The 23,972-nt window shown below is 36.6% G+C and overlaps 1 protein-coding gene across 1 annotated transcript in view; it reads right to left on the bottom strand.

Moving 5' to 3' along the window:
• Positions 1–2,257: 2,257 nt before the first annotated feature.
• The window catches only part of LOC107288258 (MICOS complex subunit mic25), a 99,713-nt gene continuing 77,998 nt past the window's right edge, over positions 2,258–23,972 (bottom strand). The window contains exon 3 of the mRNA XM_015816860.1: positions 2,258–2,680. Coding sequence (XP_015672346.1) covers positions 2,657–2,680 — 24 coding nt within the window. The 3' untranslated portion in view covers positions 2,258–2,656. The remainder of the gene's footprint in view (positions 2,681–23,972) is intronic.

The raw sequence follows: 23,972 nt of genomic DNA, 5'->3' as shown, positions 1-23,972 counted from the left end.
AACACCAGTTCGATTGGGAAGGAACAAAACTCATTGCCCATGCCAATACCCGCCACATACGTGAATTTATTGAAGCCTTGTATTCTACCAAAGGATCAATTAACAAGCATATTGATTTAGATCCAACATATGACTATGTAAGAAACCAGACCATTCAAATGACCAATCAACAAGAGAATCAATCAGCTGCTCAGAATTTAAATATAGTTCCAAATGAAAAACCAATCGCACGACCAACTGACCACACTGGCACACAAGACATATATAAGCTAAAGAAGAATAGGACAAGAAAATCCTGCTGCTGATGTTACTTAGTCTGGTAATGAAACGTTCAGAAACTAAATTGAAACAAGCTAGAAGAGCGAACTACTGCCAAAATAACACAGCATAGCCTAATTCAATGTTTCATATACCCAAAGTACAATACAGGAGGCTAATGTACTAATTTGGAAATGGACAATTTAAGTTCTAATCTCTGCACTGCACTGAAGTTTGGTTCATTGTTCTGCAAGATTACCTGATCGCATAATGGTAGTTCTCTGAAAACTGCAGTTTATAAATTGAGAACTAACCTTGGAAACATGCCATTCCTCTCTAATTCATGCTCTTCTGATATAAATACAGTACATTCTCCCTTCACTTAAGAAATGTCTTGCTGTAAATTCCACCTAATCCAGGAGTCTTCAAACTTGGCCCTTTTATGACTTGTGGACTTCAACTCCCAGAATTCCTCCGCCAGCCTGCCTGATCTAATCCAATAGCATTCTCTTCATACTATCAGTCAGTCAGAAAAGAATGGGCCATTCTCACAAGAAGTCTATTTAACTAAGCCTACTTAGTTTAGGGCTGGATTTTAACTGTGGACAGGTGCACAGAAAAATCCCTTCTCCTTACATTGTCCATTCAGTTATTTATAAAAAAATATCAATCAATCAGATAAACTGGGGGCTTAGTCTGAAATTCTATGCATATCAATCAGCAAGCAGTCAAAGAACGTGTTCGGCTCCTGAGGTAAAATTGCCGACCATGTTAAATGATGGAATTGAATAGAAGAATCATATTGTCTCTTGATGGTTTAGAATAATTTTCCTTGGATTAATTGACTAAAACTTTCAGTAATGTGTTCACCTAATTTGTAATGAATTGGTTTTCTATTCACATTAACTATTTTATGTCCCTTACCAAGACTTCCAGTTAAAATTACAGGCTTGGAATCCATCCCATTCTCTGATCAAGAAGTCTCTCTTGCTGAATGCCACAAAGGCTGATGTTCTGTTGTCGGAGCAGTAGAGCACATGCAACACACCATGCTTACGCTTATTAGAGCCAGGCTGAAGAGGTTATATTTAAATTTATGGCTGGATTAGCTTTCCTTCTTGCCTACAAATGAATTCAGGGTTCATTTTCTGAATGATCACATCTGTTTATATTCCGCAGACACCTGCATATCTTGAGATGACAGCATCTGCTTGAACGCTGTAATCAGTTATTTCTCAACAGAGGAATTGCCAATTTGGTAAATAAAGCTCATAATATAAAGAACATGGAAAATGTTATTACACTTGCCTAAGGGGAAAAAAATATCCAAAGTAGGTAGATAAAGAAGCTTTGGCATCCTAAACTTTACAATGTAGAGCTCCTATAATGCAAATTTCGGTCAAAGGCAACCTGTTTAGAGACATATTTTTAAAGAAATAATATCTGCAAAGGGATGTTTGTTTATTTTTGTCTCTGGGTTCATGCTGTAGCTGCCTCCAGCATAGAAGAGAATTTTCTAAGATGCAAGCTGTTTCCTAGCTCCTCTGAGTATTTTTTTTTTATTTTTATTATTTGTTTCCCACCTTTATTATTTTTAGAAATTATTCAAAGTAGTGAATATATCCAAAATACCTTCCTCCTGTTTTCATCATAACAACAACCCTGTGAGGTGAGTTGGGCTGAGAGGCAAGACTAGAACTCAGGTCACCTGCTTTCTAGCCTGCTACCTTAACCACTAAAGCAAACTGGTTCTAAAGTTACCCCTCCTCTCATGAGTGAAAATTTCTCTGGAAATTTAAGATCAGCCAGCCTGTAACTTATTTAAATTTGAATATACCTGGAAATCAGATTCTTCAATAGAAGAATTGACGTTCAGTTTTTAAGTTATTTTTGAAATTTTGAATAAAAGAACACCTGACAATATAAAATAAACATTAAACATTCTTTATTATTTTATTGGAATGCTTTGCTCATGGTTAGCCATACATATATATATATACAGATATTATTCTGTAGATGTGTGATTCTAAAAAAAAAAAAGAGGAAACACAAATTAAATATTGGCTAATAATAACATTGAACATTTGGTTTTATATTTTGTTTAATATTCCATATTAGAAACAATATTTGCCTGCAGCATTCCTTTTCATGAAAGAGCATCAGATGAAGGATGTTGGCAACATACTTTTTCAGAGCATAGCTTTGCCCAAACCCATTTGGCCCTTAATTCCAAATTCAACCATTGCAACTGACCCGTAGAGGCATCTATGCAAGGACACAGCGTGCTTTTTGTGCACTGCTAAAGATAGAAGGCACTCATTGACAGCAGCACGAAACAAAAGAAGATGCTGGCCTCTGAAGAACTTCTGCTGTCTTCACCTGTTTTAGCAGTTGGATTTTAATCAAAATGGACCAATAATTCCTGAGAGAGGGAGAAAAGAAAGAGAGAGTAAGAGTCTTTCCAGTAACTGAAATGGCAATGTAACATAGAATGGAGGAAAACAATGTTTTATATTTCAAATTCTTACAACTTCCCCTAAAATCATGAAACAGTACTATATTGAGATGGTGTTTACTATATTGAGATGATGTTTGCTATTATTATTACATCAATACCCACAAGTCTCCTATGGAAAAATTAATTTAATATCTGAATGAAACTGCTAGGATAAAGCTACCAGTTTGGGATGAGGTATCATCAGACTGTCAGAGACTGGACGAAGAGAAATAAGCCAGACTAAATACCTACTCCATCAATTGACAATTGGCATCTGGGACCAATTCAAAGTGTTGGTGATTACCTATAAGTCCTGTATGGTATGACAGTGAATTACTTAAGGACTTCCTTATTCAAAACTAGTCTGCCCATCTTGGTAGGTTATCAAGAGAGGGCATGATCATGGTGCCACACTCTGGAAAGTGAAGGCAGTATGGAACAGAAGACAGGCCTTTTCTGTTGTAGTCCCAATCTTATGGAACAATTTACCCTCGGAAACAGGCTTGGATCCTTTCTTCTTGGGCTGAGGGAGGGGAGAATATGACCACCTTTGGTGTTCTGGTTTTTTAAATTATTATTATGTGTGGTTTGTATTTTAAGACAACTGTTTGACATTATTGTAAACACCCAGAATTATGAGATGGGATGGTATCATGTCAATTAATTAGAATTCTTCACTCTGTTGGAAAGGTGATTTGTTCAATATAATTACTTTTCATTTATGGAATGAATACTGAAGTCTTAAGCAAACACCATGAAAAAGGGCTGACAGCATATACTTCAGTGGTGTGTAGTTTTTTTTTAATACCAAACCATAGCAGTTGTTGGCCCTGAAGCTGAATACATACATTTCATTATCTGCTAATATTAGCATAGGCTAGGGGTCTCCAAACTTTGCCCTTTTATGACTGGTGGACTTCAACTCCCAGAATTCCTCAGCCAGCATGCCTGGCTGAGGAATTCTGGGAGTTGAAATCCACAAGTCTTAGTTACACACACACACACACAATCCTTTCTTAAGCAGTGGAAAGGCCAAGCAACAAGGCTACACCCCCAGTAATCAAGGATACTAAGCAAGTTGTTAGGTGAAGGAAAGAAATTATAATCTACCCCTCTTCTATCCTACACATGTTGCTGCTACCAGAGAATCTCTTTCTGTAACCTACTTTCTTATAATCTGGATTTTCTAAACAAGAAATACTATATAAATGATTTAAATAAAGACTATCTTGGAATAAACAGAAAGTCCTTTACTGTATCTTCAAGCAAGACAGCCCACTTAATATATTGTTTCTCTTTTATTCCAATCAAAGTGAGTCCATTGCAGCTCAATGATCAGGTTTCTGAGATTCACATTAAGAGGGGAAGGGAAATGAAGGGTTTGCAAATTACTTCTGTGAAGATATAACAAAGACACAACCCAGAATCTGGTTATTCCATATTGACAAATGGTTATGATGTTTGATCTCTAGTTGTATCCCTTCTTTCCTCAGGGAAGTTCACTTTGGAAGTTCTAGAAGCTAGCAGAAAGAGTGTCACATTGTAAGGTTATATTCTTCAGAGTCAAAGCTGGAGAATTTGGCTTCAGGAGCTATTCTAATACTCACTAAGTATTTTGCTGCATTTGTAAAGTATTGATACTGATAATTTTTATTTTAAAAATATGGGAGTGTTGATTTTTCCTCATAAGATGTTGTCTCTTAAATCTGCAACAACAATCTGTGTTCTTCTGTTTTTAGAAACTTATGAAAATAGTATCAATTGGTATATTTCAACAAATACCATTCCTCAAGCTGAAAATTGTCTGCATAAATCTGGTGAGGAGAGTTGTTGAATTTTATACGCCAAGAAGATTATCTTATTGGTATTAGAGTAACAAAACAAAACTGCATCATAGAATGATCAGATAAACAAATTCTAGTCCTTAAAAAAGACTGAAATCAAGGCCAGCTAGTGGCTTCCTAATCTGTAGCTCATTTCCCCAAAGGCTGCTGCAAACAAAAGCTGCAGTTGATGGCACTATCAATCAGTAGAAGCTGTACTCAACAAGACACTTGATAAAATTACTTCTGAGAACAAGTTGTGGGTGGAAGGACTAATTACTATTTCTCCCTCATCCTAAAAAAGACAAGTTGGATTCATGAAGGTTATGGAACCGACACTGATTGGAAGCCAAAATGCTTTCAGTGCTCATTAGTCACTGCCAGGTCATTTATAGTGACATAAGTTTAAGGTCTCAGCTCCATCTCTTAGTCTGGACTATTCCAATCTTGAGAACATTGGTATAAGAATCGTCCAAATACAGGTATTCCTCGACTTACAACTGAAAAATGTGACTTATGGTCATTTTTCAATTATAACCTTTGCAGCATCCCCATGATCACATGATCAAAATTCAGATGCTTGGCAACTGGTTCATATTTCTGATCGTTGCTGTGTCCCAAGGTCATGTGATCATCTTTTGTGACCTTCTGACAAGCAAAGTCAATGGGGAAGCCAGATTCACTTAACAACCAGGTTACTAACTTATCAACCACAGTGAATCACTTAACAACTATGGCAAGAAAGGTCATAAAATGGGGCAAAACTCGCTTAACAAATGTTTCACTTAACAACATAAATTTTGGACTCAATTGTGATCTAAGTAGTCACTTCCTTCCCTGACTCCAAGAACTGCCAAAACCAAATTCACTTAAATTGTAGATCTCAAAAGAACTATATTAGAAAATAGAGTCTCCTGCAGAACAGATATTTTAACATAACATGCACAGATTGTTTTGATCTTACCTTTTGACGGCCAAAACTTCCCCCACCTTTTGTACTTTATAAATGATTTTTAAACCTATGCTTTTAGGTTTTTTTATTATTTATATTTCACATTCATTTGAATATTTCTACAAAGCCATACTGGAATTATAATACTTATAATAAATAGATTCAATCTACATAGTAAAATGCAAGAAGATGTAATTTGTTTTCTCCTATTTCTTTGATGCTCAGTTGGACATCTCATCATGCTGGTTGTTGTTCACATTTAAATCACTATTACTTGCAAGTCTAATGTGTGTCAAGTACCAGAGGCTTCAGACACATTCTCCAACCCACCGTCTAAAAGATGTAAAAATGTCCCTGCCTTGCATTTATTGTTGTGCAAATGAGTATAAGAAGGCAATGCTCAATGTAGAGTACTGCAATACTATTCTATTCATCAGTTATTTGAAAATATACGTGTTGGTGCCAAATGGGAACAGATTTTCTACAATCTATAATTGTGTGTGTGTGTGTGTGTGTGTGTGTGTGTGTGTGTGTGTGTGTTTCAGATACCTTATCAGGCTATGCTGAAAGGCTAAACTGTTCTTTATTATTGTATTTCTATGAGGAAGTAGAGAAGCATTTATGGAATTATCTGGCTCAGGTGGCAAAATATTTAATACTGTAAAATATTGCCAGGTAACAAAATGTCTTGGTTCAGTCCTCTTTAGGGAGGCTATGTTGCCAAGGTTCAAGTCCCCTCATGGCAAGGCACAAACCATGAAGCAAGAATCATAACACAACTTCAATAAACCATGTTTAATGCCAGGATTAAAAGTGAGGCGCAGAATTTGGAAACCGCAATAGGAATTTTCAGCCCTCATTTATTACAGAGTTTAATAAATCTCTTTGAACTGCTTGAATCCCTTGTTCTGAGGCGTTTGGCAGCCTGGACTGAGCTGCAGTTTATGAAGGCTCTTTTTTAATCTCTTGGTACTTTATGTTTAACATCCTACCGTCTCTAACAACACGGTGGGTAGAGGTAAGGCCCTATTCAATCCCTTTCAGCTGCAGGGAAAGGGAGTGGCCGATTGCAGAAAAGGTTACAAGGCAGGATTCTGGCAACACAATTGACTCCCCCATATGTATATCATGAGACATGCACAAATATTCAATCTTTTCTTTGTTCTTAATTTTTGCTATTTTTAAACTTTAAAAAGATATAAAAGTCCCTGTGCCATCTTTGAATTAAGAAAATACAGGTGTATACATGTTTATCTGCCTATTTATCTAGCCACCCTTTTTTTTAACACAAAGCTCATATTCATCTCTTTTCTAGGGAATAGTCATTATTTTATTGTCCTGACCCTTTATAGCCTGGACATCATTTTGCCAGCATCCATAATTATAATGTAACCTCTGCCCTCTGTACCCCTTTAATCATCTATCCCCAGCCCCAAATGCAAGTTTTCTCTTTCAAAATATCATCCTGTTTATTTTGTTTCATTCTTCAATACTGTCTAGACATTTTATAATCATCCCTTTCTTTTCTAAAGTGTTAGCTACTCCTAATTTTTGTATCACCTGCAGATTTGATCATCATTTCTTTGATCCCTCCGTTCAAGTTACTAATAAAAATAATCTAAGCCTTGTTTTATTGTTTCGTTAAAGAGAATATCATGAGAGACTGCGCTGAATATTTTGCAAAGTTAAGATATAATAAGTCTATATTGGAAAGACAGTGAGACCTCAGATTTGCTCCCTTTGATTGTTGATACGTCTTTTAATGAACTGGGTCTTTACTAACGTAGTGGAAAAACGGATCAATAGTACTCCATAGGGTCAGCACTTAATGATGTGTTTAAAAATTAGACTAAACGATATTGTTTTATTTCTTGAGTTTATCTTTGTCATTTTTTCACTTTTTTCTTTCACCCCTCTCCCCCTTTTGTAAATTAAGGGAAATACAAATATTTTTAAAAATGACTCATTGGATAATATTAACTTCCCAAGAGGAACAGAATCAAACAAGGATGGAAGCAGGGTAAAAGCTACATAAATAATCAGATAAAAATAATGAGACTAAAATGATGATAGTAATTTTATAATAAATTTGATTTATGGAGACAATGTAAAAAGTAGATTAGGAAGTGTCTGACCCTTCCGACCCTTCTGACCCCTAAGCAAGTTGCAATGGAAGCTGAAACAAATTGTGGGAATGAGCATGCACTCTTCACATAAGGGGTTCAAAGGTTACTTTGAAGGTTACTGTTGTCTTTGCTGACAACAGCAGTACTAGTAGCATATATATAGTCCTCGACTTACAGCCATAATGGGGCCTGAGCATCATTGTTGTAAGTCATGACTATCATAAAGCAGGCCACCCATGTGACCGATCAGATGTTATGATCTTTTTTGCACAAGTCATTAAGTGAATATGGTTGTAATGCCACAGTCATCACGCAAATGTATTGTTTGCTATGGGCCAGTTTTGCTGAAAACCAGAAGTAAATGCCAGTTTTCAGCAAAAACATCATAAAATGCAGGCGCATGACCATAGGACTCTGCAAATAGTCATAAATGAAGGCCAGTTGCCAGGTGCCCAAAATGCAATCATGGGGGTGGGGGGCAGCCTCAGAACTTTGGGAACAAGTCAAAAGTACCCCTGGGAAGGTCCATTGTAACTTCAAACGGATGCTAAGCAACCAGTAGTAAATTGAAGAAAATCTGTACGTTTTATTGATTGTTGCAAACATGCAAGAATAATTGCTAAAGCAGAATAAACCAAAAAATGTCAATATGTACTTTGATAAAGACCAATAATTACAATAGCCATTAATAAGGACAACCAATTGATATCTTAAGTGTCAGTGGCTTAAAGGCTTGATTATGGAGCCAAATATTTCTCTGAATGAGCATAGTTCATAAAAAATAAATAAAATCACAGTCTATATAGGTAGTCCTCAACATACGACCACAATTGAGCCCAACATTTCCGTAGCTAGGCAAGGCAGTTCTTAAGTGAGTCGTGCTTGATATTACAATTTTTTGCCATAGTTGTAAAGGGAATCATTGCAGTTGTTAAGAGAATCATGTGGTTGTTAAACAAATCTGACCTCCCCCATTGACTTTGTCAGAAGCCAGCTGGGAAGGTTGCAAATTGTGATCACATGACCCCAGGACAGTGGAACCCTCATAAATACATGCCAGTTGCCAAACACCCAAATTTTTATCATGTGACTATGAGGACGCGGCAATGGCCGTAAGTATGAGAACTGGTGATTGCTTTTTCAGTTCCATTGTAACTTCAAAAGTTACAGTGAACAGTTGTAAGTCGAGGACTACCTGTTATATAATTTACTACATAATTATTGCTTTTTCTTTGATGCTGCAAATCTTCCATCTTCTTCCAGCAATTAGAAAACACTATCAAGTATAAAGCAATCCTTTAGTTATTGAAAAAAGCAACCTGAATGAGTATTTGGCCAATGCAGAAGTAATTTCCTAGAAATGGTTCATTGTTCCTGCAACCATCTGAATTCCAATCTTTCCCTCCATTATGTAATCCTCAATAGTTGCATTGCTAAACTGCCACAGTCCTTGTAAATGTATGAGTAATAGAGAGATATAATCCACAGACAGCAGGCTACATATTGCTTCCAGATGTTTCGCTGTAAAGGCCCCGTAAGTCACCCAGATTCTGCTACTGAAGTCTAAGGATTCACATTTCCCAGGGTCTGTTAATTGTCTTGTTTTGCCTTGTCTTCCCGGCCTTTTCCCTTGCATTTTATTCACAGGTCTGCTTTTCCCTCATTGCAGTGTCTCCCACTACCAGCCCTCTCCTTCTTTCTCCATTCATTCATTTTTTCCTTTCTAAACACCCAGACAGGAAAATCTTACAGCTTGAAACAGTTGGCAATGTTATGAAACAAATTTGTTTTGTTTCACAGCTTCATTACATTTAATATCACAGCTTATCATTCTGAATGATATATTATTTTATGAAGTCAACGTGCTATTTGTAAATATTTCTAATCTAGCTTGAGATACTAAAAGGTAGACAACATAGTCATACCTTAGTCCAACTATAAACTATGAGCATCCAAACAGGTGGGGAGTGAGAAAATGAACCCAGCAGGAAAATATTCATTATTCTGCCAAGTTTCAGCCTATGTTTTCTGCTTGATTATTTGATTCCAGCTACTGATGGATTCTAGCGTACTCTCTGATGACTAGTCTTACACATATAGGAAAATATATTGGAAAGGCAGAGTTTAATTATGTAAGTTCTGCCTGAAATGGTACAGTCTAGGGGCAAGTTTATCACTGCAAAGGTAGCAGGTATAATTCTTTATACATTTCCTTCAGTATTAAAAAAAAAATCTTTATTCTGTCTATTTTATGTATTTAATTTTTTTGTCTTTTTCTTACATATTTTAAATTTAAATATTTTATATTAATGAGTTTTATGGACAGAAATAGAAAAATTACAAAATGCAAAAAAAAGGAAAGAAATAAAAACCACAAAAAACTAAACACGCACATTCAAACTGAAAGGGAGAGAAACTACCTATATTATATAAATAATATCAAAATACAGGTAGCCCTCGACTCATGACCATAACCGAGCCCAAAATTTCCATTCCCAAGCAGGACAATTGCCCCATTTTATGACTTTCTTCCCACATTTGCTAAGTGAATCACCGCAGTTGTTAAGCTAGTAACACAGTTGTTAAGTGAATCTGGCTTCTCCATTGTCAGAAGGTTGCAAAAAGCAATCACATGACCATCATAAATACGAGTCAGTGGCCAAGGGATGCTGCAGTGGTCATAAGTGTGAAGAACAGTCATAAGTCAATTTTATCAGTGCCACTGTAACTTCAAGCAGTCATTAAACAAATAGTTGTAAGTCAAAGGCTACCTGTATTTTCAAATCTACCTTGATGTGAAAAGTAATTAATAATTTTCTAAAGACTGCAAAATATTATAAGATCTGTGCCATAGAAAAATACACTAAGTCATTTTGTTATTAGTAGATAAAAATGCCTTTTCAAAAACAGGCAAGCCACACATTTTTTTCAATCCAATCCTTGATATTAGGAACATTGCTACTCTTCCAATTTCTCAAAATAAGCATTTTAGCAACTTCTCAGGCCTGATGCCTCATGCTTTATAAACGTTTTTACTCAGTTTTGCTTTGGCCAGCTGTTATTTCTTCTGAAAAATGGCCCCATATAAGAAAGGTGATTTTAGCATAACTCCTTCGGCTTCGGTACTAATTTTATATTCAAGATTACAAGTTCCTTCTTTGGTGAAAAATAGAAATTAGTTACAAACAGTTGAGAGGAAAAATAATGAGGATCACAGCATAGGACCCAGAGAGTTACTGTGGAAAATAAGGATGATAACCTTGAAAGAGATATGCAAACTCCACTGTCAATTTGACAAAGAACAACACTTGTTCTAAACCATGAACATCTAAATAGAATCTGGAAGTGGCTCAGACATCTTCCTAATTCAACTGAAGTATAATTATAAATACAATACAATCAGACTTGCAATATTCTGTTGTTATACTTTTATTGACACTGGCTATTTTAGTTACCTGTGGAGTTTCTAGATCTCGCCTTATCTAGTGAGGTAATTCTTTATCTGTAAAGCCTTTTAACTAACTGATTTTCACCCTGCTTGCAATGTGACCACCAGTATATTCACATATAAGTATTTTGATAACCCAAATAATGTAATTTAGAATGGACGTGGGATGATGTACTGGTTATATTAATAGTTTGTGCCCTGAATATTATAGAGAACAGGAGTGCCCAATCATAGGTATTTCATTTATTAAGGAGAATTTCTGTGTTGAATTGCTGTTTTTCATATAGCATAAAAAAGGCAGAGACATACAAGTATACCCCATCACATCTTCACACTATGGAATAATTCACATCCTCTATTGATCTCTAGGTATTCTACACCTCACCTGTTTGTTCATGCATTACAACTTATTGATTTCCCTAGCACAATTGCTCTGATCACTGTTATCACCTGGGGAAAGTCTAAATTAATGCTCCACTTGGAACAAACTTTTTTTTTTTTTACCTGTGGTGAAATTTCACCCATCCCTAGGAAAAGGTCAAAAAGAGAGACCAAAGGATGACTCCCAGTCTTCTTCCAAACAGCCTTTTCCAATGACTCATGGCAAGGAAAAAAACCTCTGAAAACTGAAAAGCACTGTGAAAGGAATACTGTCTAATTCTGCAATGGGTCACTATTGTGACAATGGCTGTAAATTAACACAAAAATTGCAGATGTTTTTTCTGTACATCTCAGTTTAAAAAAATTGCAAACACTGATTATTTATATAATATTTGCAGCAATCTGGTGAGATGAAATAATAATGTACTTATTTAGCAGAATATGAAATGCATGCAATCAGCTGATGAGCGTAGAACTCGCCCAAGTCTCACCCATCTCTTGGACATTTGCTCTAAGTTAATGCAATAATGATTACCTTAACCTGCAACAGAATAGTAATGAATGCATGCTACAAGCATCTCTTTTCATTTCAGGTTGCTTCTACTGTAATCATGTATTATCAGTTTCAGCATGGAGAGACCATTGGTACATGTGGGGGTGGAGCTAAGGAAAGAATTAAAAGGATTTAAGTATGACAATAACCATATTTAACGTACAGCAAAAGAGGCCTGAAGATGGAGTTCTTTGCCAGTTACCCTCAGATATGAAACCTGTATAATCATTCATATTTTAAAAAATTGCTAAAAACTTTAAGGGAAAGAAATGGCAGACTGAAGGACTTGAGATAGCTCACCAGTGCTCCAAAGAGCTCCTCCTCATGGGGAAACAGAAAATATCAGTCTCCGTGGGTTTAGAAATCTGGGAGATGAGAGACTAGCCATCTTGCTCAAATTGATGCTGGCACCTTTGAAAGGAGGTTTAAGTCTGCATGCTTCCTTTCCTAATTACTTTTGGAAATTGCTTGTAAACTACTTTTCAGCTATTAGAATTCTTTGGATCAGCAAATTTTATAGCACTGGGTAAGTTTCCTTTGACCATTAACAAAAAAAGTTTTAACTACAAGTTTAAGAGCTTTTTTCTTCCCTTTCTGCACCTTCAATTTTTTTCATTTATAATTTTTTATTCTAGTTTGTATTAGTTTTTATGTTGCAATTGTAATTTTTAATAAAATTACTTTAAGAAATTTGTTAAAAATTTATTCAAACAAGCATTCGGGAATTAGAGATGTGATAATTTTATATGTAACCATTATTTGTTTTGATTTTAAGAAGTTAACGTTTCATAGATGGTATTTATTGTCAAATATGTATGTTTTACCAATCTGGAAAGCAGGAGGTCGGGGACCTTACATAGAACAGATCATTAATCAGCAGAATATTAAATCTGAAATAATAGTAATATCCAGTCACAGATAATTTTTTTACAATCTGGCAACTGTTAATCTGGCTGGAGGCAATAAAACTGTATCAACCGTAAATAAAAGTTAAATTGTCTCTGTTAATCCAAAATGACAATGAGCCAAATTCACCTTAGGTATACTTGTTCTTTCCATTCTTAACAATTTCACATTTTTCTGTTAACACATGGCATAAAACACAACAGCCATCATTACGTTACAGAAAAAGTTTATAAAGCACAAAACGTCTACACCTTCCAATGCAACTGGATTAACCCCCACTGCTCTCCGTGTTCCCTAGACCCCAGAAGGGATAAAGGATTCCAATTGACACATGATGTTTTCTGAAGTGGAATAATGAAAACCTGCAAAGATTCCTTTTGGGTTTTAAGGGGATTAACAGGAGCTTTAGAAGTATTTATGAGTAAACCTCAGCTAGTAGTACACAGAAGGAATTCTTTCCTTTCAATTCTAAATAAAGTTCGGTTAATCTCACCCAGGGATATAACAGAACCTCCTTTATGCGCAGTGTAACTTGAAAACAGTTACAAAATGGAAGACAAGTTAACAATATCGGGAAGGGTTGGAAAAAATGTTTTCCTAAGGTCACTATATGAAGCCCTATGACTGTACATCAGGGGTGTCAAACTGCCAGCCCACGGGCCGGATGCGTCACGCGGAAGCCACGCCCACCCCATTGCCGGCAATGGCAAAACAGTCCCGAGACGTCACATGACATCACGAATTTGACATGTCTGCTGTACATTTTGCACACAAAAGTAAACTGTTTCATCTCAAGGGCAGGCAAATGCAAGAAGGTTCAGTGGGAAGAAAAGGTTATCTTTCTCTGCACCAGTGTAGCACAGGTTAGTCCTTGACTTATGACTACAATTGGGACCTGAATTTCTCTTGTTAAGCAAAGCAGTTAAGTGAGTTGTTCCTGATTTTTACGACCTTTTTATACCATTAACTTAACACTGCAGTTGTTAAGTGAAACACACTTTTGTTAAGTGAATAGGCTTTTCCCCATTGATTTTGCTTGTCAGAAGCCAGCTGAGAAGCTTGGAAATGGCAATTACATGACCCTGGTATGCTGCAACTGCCATAAATAATGCTGGTTACCAAACGCTTGAATTTTGATCATGGTCACATGGGGATGCTACAATGGTCTTAAGTACAAGGACTGGTTGTAACTTTTTTTCAATGCTGTTGTTCTTCCAACAGTTACTAATGAATGGTTGTAAGTCAAGGACTATTTGTAATGTCCAGGGTCTTCAGATCTTTCAGAAATAGCAGCAGGGCTAAGAGAGGCTTCACCAAGAATCTTGACAAGAAATCCTCTTCTCCACATGTCCCTCTAATTCAGTGGTTCTCAACCTTTTTAATGCCGCGACCCCAACCGGTCGTAAGTCGAGGACTAAACCGGTCGTAAGTCAAGGACTAAACCGGTCGTAAGTCGAGGACTACCCAACCGGTCGTAAGTCGAGGACTTTCCCTGCCCGGGAGCGCCGCGCATGCGTGGTTCCGCCCCCTGCGCCGGCCGAGGCGTAGCTGGCAAGCGGCAGAGACGGAGCAGGCTGACCACCAGCTGGCCCAGCCCAAGGGAGGTAAGGCACCCGCCGGAAAAGGGGGAAAAAATGGCGGACAAAAAAAAATGGCGGACAGCCTTGCTTGGCAACCCCCATGAAATGGTCGATCGACCCCAAATGGGGTCCCGACCCACAGGTTGAGAACCACTGCTCTAATTTGCTTACAAACATGTCATCCAAGTCCTTTAAAAATAAACAAAGTCTTCACTTTATAATAGTGGCAGTGGAAAGAATTATCATCCTTTTAAAGTTTTGTTTTATTATAATAATAATAAAATTGGAAGGGACCTTGGAGGTTATCTAGTCCAACCCCCTGCTCAGGCAGGAAACCCTATACTATTTCAGACAAATGGTTGTCCAATCTCTTCTTTAAAACTTCCAGTGTTGGAGCATTCACAGCTTCTGGAGGCAGGTTGTTCCACTGGTTAATTGTTCTGTCAGGAAGTTTCTCCTTAGTTCTAAGTTGCTTCTCTCCTTGATCAGTTTCCACCCGTTGCTCCTTGTCCTGCCCTCAGGTGCTTTGGAGAATAGCTTGACTCCCTCTTTTTTGTGGCAGCCGTGAGATATTAGAACACTGCTATCATGTCACCCCTCGTCCTTCTCTTCATTAGACTAGACATATTAAACTAGACATATTAAACACCATTTCTCATCTAACGTCTGAATTAGGAACCTATAAAGGAAATAGATCATAACACTACTGCTGCACAGTTGAACTCATTTAAGCATCTTTAAAACTCTATATGTTTCAATTTTGGTTTCTGCTTGGCTAACTTTTCTAAAATTAGCCATTTTTGCACTTTAAATCCCTACAATATATGCAGCACAGGTGGGAGGATGGTGTGTATCTCAGAGAAAAATAACCTAAGATGCTGCTCTTAAGTCTCTTCTGCTTAGTGACATAGTGAAATTTCACCCAGAAGTATTATGAGCTCAACTTCCTTTATTTGTTTAACTGTTCACATTTTTATTAAATTGTTGCCATTCAGCAGTCTGTAATTTTATTTGTATGAGAGCTATATTTATCTTGTGTGCAGGTGTGTTGGCAAAGATGGAAGCAATCAGAGGCAGAAAATATACACACTCATATCTATATGTATCTCAGAAAGACTATCTTAAATTTTAGTGAGCTTGCAGGTGGAAAATTTTACTTAGGACAGTGATGGCGATCCTTTTAGAGACTGAGTGCCCAAACTGCAACCCAAAACCCACTTATGCATCGTCGGGTGCCGGGTGGGTGTGGCCCATTACGTGGGTGTGTCCAATTGGGTGGGTGTGGCCCATTGGGTGGGCGTGGCTATGGTGGTAACAGCAGACTGGGTGGGACTAAAAAGTTCAATCAATCAATTCCAACTTTGCAAGATTTTTTTTCCCGCGAGAAGTTGAAATTGAGTGATTGATTGAACCTTTTTTTTTGCACACGGCGGCGGAGGCCTAAAGCGAAAAGGTTTTATAAAACCCAGCTGAAGGCCTAGGACTGGGGCGACGGCGTGCGTGCCCACAGAGAGGGCTCTGAGTGCCGCCTCTGGCACCCGTGCCATAGGTTCGCCACCACTGACTTAGGATATGAAGGAAAGTAATTCGGTTGTACAAGCAAAGCTACATTACAATGAAGCCATTCTCTTAAAGTGCTACTAAAGCCTCATTCAGTAACAAAGGCTTGAAACTGAGCTATTAGGTATACATACCCTGCTTATATCTGAGCTTTCCCCAAAGGACAAGAAACTCACAAGTGTAAAAAACTGAAAACAAATGAGATGGTTTTTACCTGCTGTACTTTAAATTCCTCGGTAAGTCCTGGGAAAGCAGTCAGACAAGGGTGGGGATGTAATAGACTGATATTGTCAAGACTATGAGATATGAAGAAGATGACCAAGTAGGTGACTACTAAAATGAAACACTGTTTATGAGAGGAAGCAATATCCTCAGCATGGCAGTACAGTACATGTATCTCCTAGCCAGTGGCATGTGAGAAACCATATGTTGGTTTGTCAGACAGAGTCTGGATCAAAGATCCTAGCTTGCATAGAATAGCACAAACATCGGGCTTAGGTTGCGCTTGAGGAAACTGCCCCCAAATCTGTCAAAACTGACCAGCATTTTGTCCTTACCATGAGCAGAACAGATAACCCAATCTTCTCTATCTAATTTAAAAGCATTATGCGAAAGTGGTAACCAAAGCCATGATGGGCTGCAAAGAATAACATTCATGGGCCACTGATGAACATTGAATAGAGAAGGTTGTAACATGGAATGCAAAGAACATGAATTACTATATAAAAGAATAAACATGTCTACATACACAAATGTGTAATTGTAAAAATAAGTGAAAGATGAAGATTACAATAGATATGAAACTGGCTTCATCTTGTGGAAGGGAACTGATGAATGCAGGAATGACAATAAATGAAAAAAATAGATGCCGTTTCTCTTCCCCCTCTCATTCTCTCTCTCTCTCACACACACACATACACATACACACATATATATGCACATGCATGCATGCCAGAAAGTGTGATTCAACATTATCTGAATTGATGGCATTTAAGTTGTTAATAGAAACTCACAGGTTGTGACAATTTCACATTACACTCTAGTAAACCGTGATCACGAAAGAACCAGGGCTATGTTTGGGAAAAAACTGTGAATTTGGGGGAAAATGCATGAATAGATGGATGGATGGAATAAGATGAGGGAGCACAGGTAGCCCTTGGCCTATGACCACAATTGAGCCCAAAATTTCTATTGCTAAGTGAGACAGTTGTTAAGTGAGTTTTGCCCCATTTTACAACCTTTCTTGCCACAGTTAAGTGAATCATTGCATTTGTTAAGTTAGTGACACAGTTGTTAAGTCAATCTGGCTTCCCCATTGACTTTGCTTGTCAGAAGATTGCAAAAGGTGATCATGTGGCCCTGGGACACTGCAACCATCATAAATATGAACCAGTTGCCAAGCCCCTGAATTTTGATCATGTGACCATGGGGATGCTGCAACAGTTGTGTGTAAAACAGTCATAAGTCACTTTTTTCAGTGCTGTTGTAACTTTGAACAGTTACTAAATGAACTCTGGGCCGTTTACAATAACATTTAGGACATGTTATAATGAAAGAAAGGGAGAAAAGTGTTTTTAAAAAACCCTAATCAGACTACAGGAAAAGAAAGTACATGAACAGAAAATAAAAGATAAATTACTCTCCCAACAAAACAAATAAGAAATTGGCATAAGACAATAAGATGTGGAAGAATGAAAAGAATAATATTACAAAGTGCCACAGAAGTGCTTCGAGTTACACTACTGAGAAAGAAGAGAAAGGATTCTTAGTGAAATGAAGTGAAAGGGGCCGTGGATGAGAAAAAAACCCCTACAAAAAATAAGAATGGGAGATATATATCCTACAATGCAAAAAATGAGATAATTGCAAACAATGTTATTAAAAAGAACAAAGAACAGTTAAGAGTAAAATAAGGCAGAGAAAATGCAGAATGATTTTGATGTTAGTAAATTGTTTTGAAAATAGATGAAGAGGGATAAAAAAGGATTCTCCAACAAGGATTGCTTTAAAATTAAAAGCAATGATTGACTTGGAATGAAACTGATGTTAGAGATTGTAGGAGGATTGTTTTAGAAATGAGGTGGCATGTTAAAGAGTATAATTGAAATGAATACGATGTACAAGAAAAAAAATTCAAAAAGGAAGTCACACCTTCTGGAGAAATGGATGGACCTTCTGGAGAATATGAATGTGGTTTGCTTATGGAATGACTGACTTTTTAATATGTATGTGAACAAATATCTGTATCTAATGACTAGAAAAATTAAATTATTCTTTTTTATAAACTGAAAGGTGAATCCAAAAACTAGTATATCTGAGAAAGTTCCTGACAGATTTCTGATTAATAAGGTATGAGAAGTAACAATGAGCAAAATCTGAGAACTGTGGTGTGATTCTACACCAGCCTATGGATATAAAGACCAGAATCTCGCTCTTCCTCAGATTAATGACAAATATAAATATGAGAAAAAGGAAATATCTTGTACATTGTTGATTCAGAGAAAGCATAAGAAAAAGTGAATAGGGTTACATTCTGGAACATTTTGTGCAAACCATCTGAATGCTTTGCAATGAATGTTACATATACTACATGATGTAATGAGCTGCACAGATCTAAAAACTAATCTATTGAAACCAAACAGTTCCATACTTCATGGGTGCCGTCCTATGAACATCCTGACAATACAGAGATAGTCAAGTTTTTCACCAAGCCAAATGTAACTGAGTAGAGATTCCAACTGAATACTCCTGAATACTCCTGCTTATGTGGTCAAGACAAGTTGTAATGTAGTTTTTATACAGTAATATAGGTATAGGATGAAGGAATTCATTTTTATCAACCATAAAGAAGCTATGGTCTTAATCCTAGAACTTCCTCCAATTGGCAACAAGTCTTATGTTGCACTTGTAATTAGATAGGCTTAGTAGTTTATATAGCAAACAAAATTACAACTCCTAGCTTTATCACTGAACACAACACACTTGACTTGTAAATCTTTCACTGGCAAAATAAAAACTGTTACAGAAGAGAAGTTCTAAAGTTCTAAATCACAAAAATATTTCAAATATGAAATTCCCTATTAAAGTAAAATCAACCCACAAATTGTTCCCCAAATCAAGTACTCTGGTGATTGAATTTTCTGACAGGATCCAATCATGACCTAATTATGAACAGAGGCTTCTCAACATTCACTCAATAGAGAAAATTTGGTTTTAATGCAATGTGAAATATCGCATCTACAAAAAACAAAAAAAGCATTATATTTATTGAAACTTTCTGAGAAACAAGAAATTAAACTTTTACAAATAGACCAGCTATTTTAGGGAAAAATGAAATAGGATATGGCCTGGAAAGAGCATGCTATAGGCATTATGCAGAAATAGGTTAGTATTTTGTAAGACAAGACTGCAACTTGCAGAAATGGGTAGAATTCTGCAAAGTAGGATCAATAAGAAATGAGAATCATTATATTTCAATTCTATAATGACATGAATATAACTTTGAATTCTGCATATTTGCTGGCTCTATTTCTGTATTTGGCTGCACACTTGAAAACAAATGCTTTACTTTGAGAAGGGTACTGAGATTGATCACGACAAATGTTAAAATTAAATGAGGAAAAAGAAAAAAACAACAACTACCAAGTGTCAGAAACGAAAGGCAAACATTTAAGACAAGGAATATTTCAAGATGTTGAAACACTTCTCAGTTTCGCCATCCTTGATTTGGGAGGGGAAGGATCAGTCTTAAAATGGTTTGGACCTAATTCATTTACAAACGTACACGTTTTAAAATATACTGTTGAAAAAACTTTTAAAATATGTAATTGAAAGGCTTGATAATAACATTAGAGTTTTTGGAATAAGGAATCCAGAAATGTAGATGATAGAATTAGGACACACATCCTGTTGGATCAAATGAATGCCTAATGATTAAACTCAGTGAGAAACAAACATTTAAATACTCTTTTGGGCCAAATAATTAATTCATACTGCTACTGAATGCATTATTTACAATAGGTACTTGGAAATGTCTGTTTCTTTTTTTCCTTCTTTCAGGCTAAATAATGCTAGCTATTCTTCCCAAGTTAAAGAAGATGAAATGTTCAAATGTGTGTGTTTCCATTCACTCACACTAAAACAGGTGGTAGGAATTTGAATGAAAATTACCCACAGATAATTTTCAAATCATTTGAGTGATGTAACATGAGAAATATTAACTCTTACACCAAACAGCAAAGAAAGCAAGTAGTTTCAAAACACAAATTGTTTTGAAAGATCTAATTTTGTCTTAATTGAGAAGTTCATTAACTATTTAATGAAGCAAAAAATACTAATGAACTTTTGCAATATTCAGGTAAACTCCTCTCTCCAAAAGCCTTATTTTTCTCTTTCATTCTTATCTAGTCTACGGATCACCCTGCCATACTGGGAGCATTTACAGTTGATTAGATTGTATTGAAAAAACTCTTCTCTTCTCTGTGCCTGCAGATATAATTCCATTATATTTCATATCAATATAAGAAAGGAACTTAAGGCATGTTAGAGGAGAACTTTGAGCACAAACTGAAATGGATATGATTTACTACTTGTTATACAGTCTATAGTGGAAAACCAGAGCAGCTTTAGTACTGAAATAAATCCAAACTTTGCTTTGAACTTGCTGATGACAACTTTCTCAGCCATAGCTTTCTACTTGTTAAACTGGAATAAAAATGGTAGAAGGAGCAGTATCAAAATGCTTAATGATACACACAGCCGATGTCCATTAGAAGACACTGTGACAGAAGAAGAAAAATGCATCTTATTATTAAATTATTTAGCTTTATAGCACAGCCAGAAGCTCTGCTCCCCACACATACTGATGTAGGCAGGTTTATGGATGGTCTTCAATATGGATCCTTGATTTCCAACCAACCATGCCAGAGTTGTTAGTAACTAGGAGCTCTCAACATGAGGCCTTAAATTATAGCAATCAGCACTGACAGAATTGAAATAAGTCAGTCTCTGCTTTTTCATTGGTCTGCAAAGAAAGTAATCAAAACACCATCACTCTCTCTGCAATCCAACCCACCCAACACAAAGAGGACAAGGCAGTTATTTGACTTGCGACAGGCCTTTTCATTTGTCCCACTCCAGTTACTATGGCATTGGTCCAGACAACTTGCTCCCCTTTTCATGAACTCTGCGGTGGGCATTTCTCCAAAGCTGCCTATCATTTCCTTATCAAATAGGCAAAAGGAAGGATCACTAGAGACACATCTCAACCACACTAAGATTTCACTCTCTCAGTGGGCTGTAAGTGCCCCTATAATGTTAGCTTTTAAAATCATGTGTTATTATCTGCTGTTGCCATTCAATCTGCAAAGAATAAAGCACTGGGGGTCTCAAGACTCACACAATAAGTCTATGCATTTGCCAGTGATTGGGCAAACAAAGCTACCATGTTTCAATTACATTGGAAACCTTTCTGTTGTGTGAGTCTGGCGAGATATGTCCATGCATGCGTGTAAGATAGTATCTGGCAGTGCAAATTTGTCTTTTAATAATTACCTACAAATGTTGCTTGTGTATATAAAAGACCATGAGTGAGTATATACCTGAACTCTAAACTTTTCAGAAGAATCCTCAAAAAGGAAAGCTCCCTTGGATTTCATAAATCCAGCTGTGAAACTTTTAGTATATTCAATGTTGTTATAAAGATCACAGTCACATCCAACTGAGCAGGATCCAGGATAGATATTGCCAGGAGGAAATGTGTTGTTTTTCTGGATTCCTCCCAAGCCTGTATTTCAAGAGATAACCCCAGGCAGACCAAATGAAGTGCACAGTTCCAGTATATGCACTTTTAATCGTATTTTGGGGTAGAGGAGTTCAAGCTTACATAAAGATGCTGGGAAATCTCTGAAAGCAATCAGGGTAAAAAAAAAAAAAAAGTGGGAAATTTCTCCAACAGGAGAATGGTCAAGATGCATTTAGGTGTTTCTCTAAGTTGCTTTTTGCAGGAAATCTGGGTTCAACAATTCAGGTTATCAGTTTAGAGTGTAAGTGGCTTGAATGGGATACAGAAAACCTCACCTCTTTCTGTCCGAGGAACAAATTGTTGTAAGATAAAGCACGATATAAAATTTCACAAAATCACATTTATACTTGTTCATTGGTTTACTTTCATTGCTAAAGAGCTTTCCTAACTTTTAGTACTATACAAAAAAGCAATGTCACATTAGCTGACTTCTCCGCAACTAACACATCAAAGCTAACTTTTTCTGGTCCCTAGCTGGTTCCAGAGAGAGAAAGATTTTCTAGCCCCAAATAGCTGCTGCTGCAAATTCATAGGTAAGGATAAATAAAAATACTGAGCTAGTTTTCTTGATGAGTCAAACATATAAGAGCCATAGATTCCTAATCCATCAATTTTCCTCAGCAGTGACCATTTAAGCAGAACTCTTTAATTGCTTTTACAAAACACGAACAACATATCCTCTCAATCCTCTGGTGAGCTATTGGAGCCCAGATATAGCAATACATGTATAAGATGCCAAGGCAGAAATTAATGTACCACTTAGGAAATTAAAAAAAAAAAAGTCAGAGGTGAACTGTTTCTCCCAGGATCAAGCAGTAAATCAGAACTGAAATAAGTGCTTCAGCTCCTTATGCCTCAACCAAAAAGTCAATTCTTCTCTCTCTCTCTCTCTCTCCTTCCTTCCTTCCTTTGCTTTCTCTCTATCCTTCCTTCCTTCCTTCCTTTCTCCCTCCCTCCCTCCCTCCCATCAAATTCTCTGGCTGCCATCTCTGTTCTTCCTACATGCACAAAATATCACATGATAGTGTTCAAAGTTCTATGATGAAAACTTCCCAATGTCAATTCATTAAGAAAGAGATGCAGCACACAGTGCATTTAGCTACACCTTTTCACCCTCCTGAGACCTCTACTTTCTCATCAGCCCATTAATCACCCTGGTCCACTGATCAATTCATTATGTCACTAATGTCACACTCCTTTTCACAAGACAAAAGGAAAAAAATTAAAAGAAATGTGAGAATTGTACTGAGATAGGAAGGTTTGACAACTAAAAGCATCACTCAAACAATTTTAGTTTAGTGTAAAGTATGAAGTATGAAAGTGGCATATAGGGCTCCCTCAATAAGTATTTATGAAGGGAAAATGCTAGAGTTAATTTCTCTACAAAATCATATTTTCTCTGACATGGACATAAATTGGCTAAATATTAGTGGAAAAACACTTTGCAGATGCTCAGACAAGTATCCATTTTCAATCAAACTCTAACTCCAAAAACAAATAGAACTAAATATAGATACTAGTGTTGTAGGCTACAAGATTTGATAAAGGCTTTTAAAATTCGATTTGGGTCCCAGAGAGGTAGTAGGTAGTGGTACATACACACTTTATGTGTACAAGGTTCTAGGATCAGTCTACAACATTTTTAGTTAAAACTCTTCAAATTCTGGAGCAGTCAGAGCAGACAATATTGTGCTCAGTGGGTAACAGGATGTATTTGGCTTGATAAAAGACCGCTTCTTCCTATGTAGTACTGATAAACCTTACTTTGAAATAAGCCTTGAAAAATGGGGTTGCTGATCTTTAGGTATTATTTTAGAATTGTCTTCAGTGTCCTATCACAAGTTAAATGAACTAATAGAATAAGCTTGAAGGTTAAATAATAGTTCCCGAATTCTGATTTCTAGATTCACTAAAATAACAAAAAAAACACTATATAATGCAAGGCTCTTTCGTATAGTTGGCAGCATACAGTTCACCTGACTAAGATCATAATCAATCCTCAGTTCAGTACTTTGCTATTAGCACAATGTCTGAGTCACCTATCTATGATCAAGCATGCATTGTGATCTATAAGACAAAGAAAAA

The sequence above is a fragment of the Protobothrops mucrosquamatus genome, unplaced genomic scaffold (assembly GCF_001527695.2).
Source record: "Protobothrops mucrosquamatus isolate PMUCROS unplaced genomic scaffold, P.Mucros_1.0 scaffold_121, whole genome shotgun sequence".
NCBI lineage: Eukaryota > Metazoa > Chordata > Lepidosauria > Squamata > Viperidae > Protobothrops > Protobothrops mucrosquamatus.
The sequence above is the reverse complement of the archived record's forward strand: the minus strand, read 5'-3'. Positions and strand labels throughout refer to the sequence as shown.